Source organism: Giraffa tippelskirchi, chromosome 7 (genome assembly GCF_054371585.1).
Source record: "Giraffa tippelskirchi isolate mGirTip1 chromosome 7, T2T-mGirTip1v1.2.pri, whole genome shotgun sequence".
Taxonomy (NCBI): domain Eukaryota; kingdom Metazoa; phylum Chordata; class Mammalia; order Artiodactyla; family Giraffidae; genus Giraffa; species Giraffa tippelskirchi.
The window spans coordinates 16,345,667-16,353,770 of record NC_137281.1 but is presented as its reverse complement, the minus strand read 5'-3'; the positions used below and the strand labels follow the sequence as shown (position 1 = coordinate 16,353,770).

Genomic DNA, 8,104 nt, shown 5'->3' with positions numbered 1-8,104 from the left:
GGAGCTGGATGACGTCAGCGAGCCGCGCCACGGACTCCGGCTCCCAGAAGGCCGCGCGGGCCGCGGCGGAGGCTGGTGGGCGCCAGGCCCGGGCTCGGGCGCCAGGCCGCCGAGGCAGAGAGGCGCGCTCCGGCTGGCCAGGCGGCCGGCGTCATGACGCTCTTCCACTTCGGGAACTGCTTCGCCCTGGCCTACTTCCCCTACTTCATCACCTACAAGTGCAGCGGCCTGTGAGTGCGGGGAGGCCGCGGGGCGGTGGGGAGGAGGGGGACGCTGGTCGAGCCGATCCCTCACCGCCCACTCTCGCAGGTCGGAGTACAACGCCTTCTGGAAGTGCGTGCAGGCTGGGGTCACCTACCTGTTCGTGCAGCTGTGCAAGGTGAGGGCGCCAGCGGTGCCGCGCTAGGGCTCGGGGGACCCGCGTCTCCGCCCCCGCCCGGACCCCCGAGGTGGGGCCACTCCCGCACCCCAACTGGGTGCTCCAGAATGCCTGGGGAAGCCGGGCTTGGATGGGCTGGAACCCGAGGAGAGGTCCCCGAGCAACTTCTGTATAGCACTTTTAGTAAAACAGAACATTCAGTTACATGGCCAAGAGGATTTTGGATACTAAGAGCCGCTGACTAACTCCCAAGGTCCCACCAACACTGCTACCACTGCCTTGGTGGGTAACCAGCCCCGGTGCCTCCAGACCTGACCTCGATCCCCTATGATCACCGCAGAACCCAGACTTCCAAGCCCCTGCCCTCAATCACCCCAGCTCCTGCCTTCTTGCTGCTCTCTGGTGATCCCTCTTCCACATGGACCCCCCCAGAACCCCAATGTACTGCCCTCGACATACTAACTTCCCACCCAATCCACATGGTTGCTCTCCCTCACCTTGAGGTGACCTCTCTGTGTTCTGGTCTCAGATGCTGTTCTTGGCCACTTTCTTTCCCACCTGGGAAGGCGGCATCTATGACTTCATTGGGGTGAGTGGTGGCAAGGGAGGGGGAGGGAGTGCACGAGTGGGGCCCCCTGGCACCTGTGCTTACTCAAGCCTCAACCTGACCCGCAGGAGTTCATGAAGGCCAGCGTGGACGTGGCAGACCTGATAGGCCTAAACCTTGTCATGTCCCGGAATGCCGGCAAGGGGGAATACAAGATCATGGTTGCTGCCCTGGGCTGGGCCACCGCCGAGCTCATTATGTCCCGGTGTGTGCAGCAGCCTGGAGCCCAGACTCCTGAGAAAGGACACCTGGGTTCCAGGGGGTGCTGGAGGGGGGTGGCTCGCTCAGATTCTGGGTGCTGAGGGTGTCTGGGTACTGGAGAATCCCTCCCTTTGCCTTCCTCAGCTGCATCCCCCTCTGGGTTGGAGCTCGGGGCATTGAGTTTGACTGGAAATACATCCAGATGAGCATCGACTCCAACATCAGTCTGGTACGCAGTCCTGCTTACCCTACACACACCTCGTTTGCTGGTGGCTCTACTCCTCTTGAGGCCTGGTCCTGACTTCCTGCTTCCCTCCAGGTCCATTACATCGTCGCCTCTGCCCAGGTGTGGATGATAACACGCTACGACCTGTACCACACTTATCGGCCAGCAGTCCTCCTCCTGATGTTCCTTAGCGTCTACAAGGCCTTTGTCATGGAGTGAGCGGGGTGGGGTTTGAGGCCGGGTCCAGATGGGTCAGGTTTTTCTCTCTCCCTCCCTCATTGTGCTGTTTCCCTACAGGACCTTCGTCCACCTCTGTTCCCTGGGCAGCTGGACGGCACTGCTGGCTCGAGCACTGGTGACGGGGCTGCTGGCCCTCAGCACCTTGGCCCTGTATGTTGCCGTTGTCAACGTGCACTCCTAGGCTCGGCGTCCCAGACTTTCACATACCTTCTCCCCGTCCCCAGGTTCAGTGAAGTAAACAGTATTTGGAAAGTTCTTTCTGCCTCTGTTTCTCTCTCTGGAATTGTCTGCCAATACTGTGCTCACCTGGGGCCCAGAGACCCTCGTTTTGGTTTTGGAGCCAGGTAGGCAAGCCAGGAAACTAGGCAGCATTGATTTGTCCTGTGTTCCTGGACCAGCTCCTCTGCTCCTTATTTTCCCTGAGTTGGCTGAGGGCTCGTAGTCAGTCTTTGAGCAGTGGCAGAGCCTGGGCCCTCAGGGAACAGGTGACAGAGGGGAGCTAGAATCCAAGAGATGGTTCTTGAGGGCTTCTCCTCACTGCCTTAACCTGGCCCTCTCCCACATGGCCCTTCACTGGCTGATCAGCTGGCTGATCAGCTCCTGGTCCCAAACCATCCCCCCATCCACCTTTTATATGGGAACTAAGGGAATCTATCTGAAACCCCCATGTTACTAGTTCACCCTTCTCTGCTTACAACCATCTAGGGCTACTCACACAGGGGCAGTCCACTGGACCCTTGGTTTTATCTTTGAGGGTCTGTTTTGTGATTCTGAGGTCCTCAGTGCACTGACTCGTTTCTGTGGCCCTCAGATTAAACCCTGGCCTAGGTCTTCTTAGGATGGAGAACAGAGACAGCTGCAGCCCAGTAGCAGAGCCCACCAGTGTGGCTGTTACCCTGAATACCACCCTGCTCATCCCAGTCCTTCCCTGGTCTAGTGAGGCCAGCTTCCTGCCACTTTCTCTCCTCTTCTCTAAGGGGGATGGATTAGAAGCAGGGCGTTGAATGGCTTTCTTAAGCTCCACCCAGCTGCAAACCCTGACCATGTTGGAAGGTGCACCCCAGCCCTGGTGTTCGCAGTGGGATCCCCCAGGGCTTGAGATAGAGCACATGCCCCTTCCCTCCCTCCCTTCCTGCCTCCCTCCCTCCACGCCTCCCTCCCTCCACTAGGCTCTCCAGGTCCTGCCATAATGTTTCTTGACCCGGGGCCTAGGAAAGCACCAAACACAGATCTGTTCAGCTCTACTCTGAGTCTTGGTGTTTCCAGAGGCAGCATTTACCTTCAGATGGGGCAACCACCATCTAGCCCACCTCCTCCTCATTGCTCCTAGTCAAGACAGAGTTCACAGGGCCTTGGGATGGGGTGGGGAGGTGTGTGAGAGGTCACCGTGAGTTTGATATGAAAAGGGAGTGGATGGGGTGCTCCCCTAGCCCACATGGGTGGATGTATAAGGGCATTGCTTTCCCCCATACCCTCCTCCCATGCCCCACCTAGCCCTGAGCACATACAGGGAAGTTGCAGAAATGACTATTCAACAACTATCTGCTGAGTAGGGACCCTGATCCAGGCCTCCTACTGGTGGCCATCTGAAGTCGTCCGAGCTTTCATGGGGCTCAGGGACTGAATGGGGGCATGCAAGCCAGAGGGATCAGGACTGATGGTGAACCCTCATGGCCTAGAGTGATAAGGGCTGGGAAGGGAAAAGACGGTTGTCTGTCTCCTGGAGGAGAGGGTGTGTGAGCTGAGACTTCAGAGGATGAGTTCATGGGGCAAAGAGAAGAAAGTGGGTGTCAAGGCCTTGCTTTTCAAGGAGTTAAGTCCTTAAAGTTAAGAGAGAGGGCCTGGCCTTTCCAGTGAAACAAGAACTGGTTGGAATGAGTTCAGGGAGCTGTGTGTTTTTATCTCACAAGGCGGGCTGGGGGTGGGGAGTAGGGAGAGGACCAGTGAGAAAGGAAGGAGTCCAGGGTAATAGAATTGTGGTGTTTGTAAGCACGGCTGAGAGCTCATGACGTTTCCCAGTGATAACGAGCCAGAATGATGGGAGCAGGTTTGGAGGATGATGCAGAGGCCAGTGTAGGCCCCCTTGAACATGCCAGGGGAGGCTGGGGACAGATGTGTGCATTACTGCAGAGACAACTGAGGCCAGTAGGGGTGTGGGGACTGTGCCGATGAGGAAGGAGAAGCCTGGGGTCCAGCCAGAGAGACTTGTCAAAGAATGGGGAAGAGAGACAGGAAAGAGGACTGGGAAAAGGAGTGGCAAAAGTAGGGGGGGACTGGACAGGGGAGTTTCCAACAGAGGATTAACTTTTCAGGTGATAGGAGTGTGAGGAGGGGACCTGTGACTTTTAGCCTCCGGAGTCTGTTGGGACTAACCAGCAATAGGATGCCCACTGCAGCTGCAAAGGTATAAGTGGAATCAGGAAACTCCTGTGAACAGGGAGGGGCTGCTTGAGGCGGAAACGATTCTGACACCTGCTGAGGAGCCTCCAGAGACAGAAAGTGGTCCTGAGAAAGGAGAGCCCAGAGGTGGTGTTTAGCTAGTGGTACAGTTTAAAGGCACCACTCTGGAGCGTGCCCACGGTCACACCAGCTTGCCAGAAATGCTGTCACTCTCAGCAAAGAACTGGGAATTCCTTCCAGGCAATGTTTACTGCATACCTACTTTGTGCCAGGCTGTGTTCTAGAAACTGGAAATAACAGCCTGGAACAAACAGCCCCTGAGTTGTAGGAAACAAAGGGGCTCATGAAAACACGATGATGATGCCCAGCACCAAATAAAAGCACAGTCAGTGTGAGCTGGTTTATTACTATCATGCAGACACAAGTGTGTTTTTAAAGAAGACTCTTGCTGCCCTGAAGTCCTAAGGAGAGACCCACCTCGTAGGAGTTGTGAACTCCCACTCCCCTTCAAAGCGCCCCCTACCCTTCAGGGGCTTCCCTGAGGCCAGCTCAGAGAACTGGGCCTAGGGAGGGTGGGTGGGGAAGGGGGTTGGGTAAGGTCTCTCCGAGGTTGAGTTGCTGTGGGCTACAAGAGCAGACACAGATGGGGCTGGAACTCGACTGCTCAGATGTTTTGGCGGCTGTTCAGAGGGTCCCAGGTGTCCCCCACCCCCACCCTACTGTAGGGGGTGTGAGGATGATTTGAAGGCAGCAGTCTTTCTAATAGTAGAGTTCCTGGTCCCACCAGCCTGGGGGAGAGAGAGAAAGGAGACTCAGTGCTGGGGGTTTCGGGTGAGGATGTGGGTGCCAGGGGCTCAAAGGTGATAGCTCAGTGGTGGTTTGATATGGCAGGTCAAGGGCTTAGAGGTCAAGTACTGGAAATCAAACGTCAAGGCAGCAGCTCTAAGAAAGTTTCAGCCCTCCATCCCCAGGCCTCCAGGCTCCACACTCACTTCCTGGGCAACAGCGGACTCCAAGTTTCCGGATCTCATCATAGACAAAGATGAGGAGGCCATAGGGCATGGGGACCAGCCACCACTGGTACCTGAAGGCACAGGTGAGATGGCACGGTCAGGGCTACCCCCAGGTCTGTGTCCCACAGGCCCACCCGATGCCCACAGCTCACAGCCCCTCACCGAATGGGCATGAAGTTGAAGATGTTGGGCATGCCAGGGCAGTAGCACAGGAAGCAGCCGATGCAGACCTGGAACACGATGGCAATCACCAGGATCCTGTTCCTGCAGGTGGGGTGGGGTGGGACAGGCTCAGATGGGTAGACTTGGGACAAAGGCCAGGAGGAGATGGGGACCAGATGGACATCAGGGTGCTGGGTCAGAGGGGGTCAGATAGCAGCTGCAGGGAGATGTTCTAAACACCGAACACTGGCATAGCTCGCACCTCTCCCCCAGTGGACGCTGGCCCTACACCAGGAGTGGTCAGTATCACTCCTTTAGCTGATGAAACATGGAGGGGCCAGTTGAGAGGCACCGGGTGGGAGCTCTTGGCCAGCTATTGATAAGGAACATTAGCACCTGGCCCCAGCATATCCAGTGCTGGGGTCTGCTGGCTGTAGTAAGCCCTGGTCAAGACCTGCTGGGAGTTGGGAGCAGGGCTTGGAAGGCAGGGTGGGGACGGGGCTGCGGCCAGCCCGGGACACCTGAAGAAGCCCTGCTGGAAGGCAGAGAGGCGGCGTGTCTTGCGAATGAGCACATCAGCGATCTGGCACATCTCGATGCTGATGAAGAACACGGTGTAGCAGGTGTATTGCTGGTACAGGCGCTGCCCGAACGTCTGTGGGCCCAGAGGGAACAAAAGCAGCCTGAGCCCAGGCGGAGGAGAGCCTCTGCAGCCAGCGGGCACACGGGGCCTGGGGCCACGAGCCCTTCAGTACTCGTTCCCTCGTGTCAGAGGCTGGCGGCGGCGGCGGTGGGGGGGCGCGTGGGGAGGTGGGGAGGGACAAAGGAGAGATGCAGGGTCTGCCAGGTTTGCAGGACCCCAGAATGCAGGGCCTAGAAACCTGGTCTAGTGAGCTTAGATGTCAGTGCCTGGCCAATCAGCAGGTCAGGTCAATTGCCTTCATAATGAAAGGAGGGATGCAGGATTTCCTGGGCACCCTAAAGGGAGCACCTGGGAAAAGGGAATTCGAATCCTGAGGCAGGATATACAAAGTTTGGTGACTCCAGGACCTGGGAAGATGGCAAACATGAGCCAGATGGGCCTTTGAGGAACGCAGCACAAGCCCCATTTAGAGGGGGCAGCCACTGTTCAGTCCATGTCTTCAGTATAACTGTTTTTATATATACCACTAATTGTGTAAGGAACACTTACTATGCTCCAGGTACCAAGTGTTTTGCATGTATTATCTCATCGAATCCTCCCAATAGTCCTATGAGGTAGATTGGTGGTATTCAAACTTCAACGTATGTCAGAATCTCCAGAGCTGGTTAAAACACGGACACCACCCCTAGAGTTTCTGATCCCAGAGGTCTGAGGGAAAAACTGAGAATCTGCCTTTCAAACAAGTTCCCAGGTGTTGCTGATGCTGCTGGTCTGGGGACCACGCTGTAAAAATCAATGAGGTGAAAGTCACTGAGATAAGACATGAGTATGCTGTCCACTTTAGAGGTGGGGAAACTGAGGCAGAGAGGCAAACGACTTTGTCCAGTGCCACACAGCTGTGAGGGGTGGTGGCAGACAATGAACTCAAGCAGTCTGGTCCCAAGATCTATTTTTTTTTAACACAACAGTAAATGTTCAAGGGGAATGTCCCAATCTGTCACTCCACAGGGCAAACTAAACACACCTGCCAGCCAGATCTAGCCTCTCTGTGCGCCAGCTTTCACCTAAGTCAGCCACACGTGCAAATACTCTGTGTAAGTCAAGCTGCTGCAGGGAAAATAACAGGATACTGGGGTGCGGGGTGCGATCCTGGTTCCACACCTGAGATGATGTCTTGCTGTCAGGGTGGTGAGAGGACCCATCTGCAGCTAGGGTCACCAGAAAGGAGAGTTTGGAGCTCGAGACTGTGGTGGGAAAGGCCCCTCCTCCCAGAACTGGCAGAGAGCTTGGGTGTCCAGGAGGCTCTGACCGAGCTCAGTCATGCATGGAGGAGTGAATGTGGGCCACGCTCAAGGAAGGTGGCGCTGGAAACTCAGGGGATGGGGGCAGGGACTCACCCACTCCTGGCCATAGCTGTCCTGCAGATCTTGTAGGTGGTGGTCCTCCCACTGCGGCCTCAGTCCCACACACAGCAAAGGGAACCAGCCCTCCTGGGCCATGGCCGTGAAGTAGTCAGTGAAGCCAGCGAACGACTGGATGGCACCTGGGGGAGAAGCAAGGAAACGCAGCGAGACAGAGATGGAGAGCCAGAGAGAATCAGGAACACACAGAAATAGTAGTGTGGAGACAGGAACACAAACGGTGGACAGACAGAGAAAAGACTCCAAGAGAGATCAACAGTGACACAAGAGTCAGGACACAGGGAGAGGCAGGGACAGACACACACCCAGAGAACCCAAAAGAGACAGGAGGCAATGACCCAGAGTCAGGGTCAAGGAGAACGAGGCCAGAGGCAGGAGACACCCAGGGGACCACAGAGGCCATCGTGTGCAGGCAAAGGCTCAGAGAACGACAGACACCCTGGATCAAAGGCAGACACCAAGATCCAGAGCAAGGCAAAGCCCCAGGTAGAGACCCCACGGTCGGCGAGCAGTCCGGCAGGACAGCCCTGCACCTCCCCACCCCGCCCCCCTGGGCGCACACCGATCTGGAAGTAGGAGTAGGCAGCCAGGGGCTCATTGACCAGTCGGTCCCGCTTTGGGTTCCGTGGACGCAAATGCATGATGTCACTCTCAGCCTTCTCGTATGCCAGGGACACTGATGGGAACTGGCCAGGAGTGGAAGGAACCAGGGTTGGCAGTTTGCCTGGGCCCCTGTCCCTGACTCTTTGGACCCCCTTCCCCCTCTGCAGTGGACAGGGACAGAACTGAGGTTAGGAGGTGGGACCCACAGT

The 8,104-nt window shown here is 56.6% G+C and overlaps 2 protein-coding genes across 13 annotated transcripts in view; one reads left to right on the top strand and one right to left on the bottom strand.

Annotated features, from left to right (window-relative positions):
* Positions 1-38: 38 nt before the first annotated feature.
* TMEM147 (transmembrane protein 147) lies at positions 39-1,908 on the top strand. Of its 2 annotated transcripts, XM_081517123.1 has the most exons (7): positions 54-230; positions 310-379; positions 909-968; positions 1,055-1,191; positions 1,332-1,416; positions 1,507-1,628; positions 1,711-1,908. In XM_081517123.1, exons 1-7 carry the CDS (start codon positions 154-156, stop codon positions 1,832-1,834), a joined length of 675 nt encoding a protein of 224 aa, XP_081373249.1. In that variant the 5' UTR covers positions 54-153; the 3' UTR covers positions 1,835-1,908. The 2 variants fall into 2 exon arrangements, with proteins under 2 accessions (XP_081373248.1, XP_081373249.1); XM_081517122.1 differs by lacking the exons at positions 1,055-1,191; positions 1,332-1,416 and having other exon boundaries at positions 39-230.
* Positions 1,909-4,439: 2,531 nt separating this feature from the next.
* Positions 4,440-8,104, bottom strand: part of ATP4A (ATPase H+/K+ transporting subunit alpha) — a 120,184-nt gene continuing 116,519 nt past the window's right edge. For all 11 annotated transcript variants that reach the window (XM_081516691.1, XM_081516690.1, XM_081516695.1 and 8 more), the window contains 6 exons: positions 7,855-7,978; positions 7,269-7,414; positions 5,750-5,883; positions 5,229-5,330; positions 5,046-5,137; positions 4,440-4,841 (listed from right to left, as the gene is read on the bottom strand). In XM_081516691.1, coding sequence (XP_081372817.1) covers positions 4,813-4,841; positions 5,046-5,137; positions 5,229-5,330; positions 5,750-5,883; positions 7,269-7,414; positions 7,855-7,978 — 627 coding nt within the window. In that variant the 3' untranslated portion in view covers positions 4,440-4,812. The remainder of the gene's footprint in view (positions 4,842-5,045; positions 5,138-5,228; positions 5,331-5,749; positions 5,884-7,268; positions 7,415-7,854; positions 7,979-8,104) is intronic.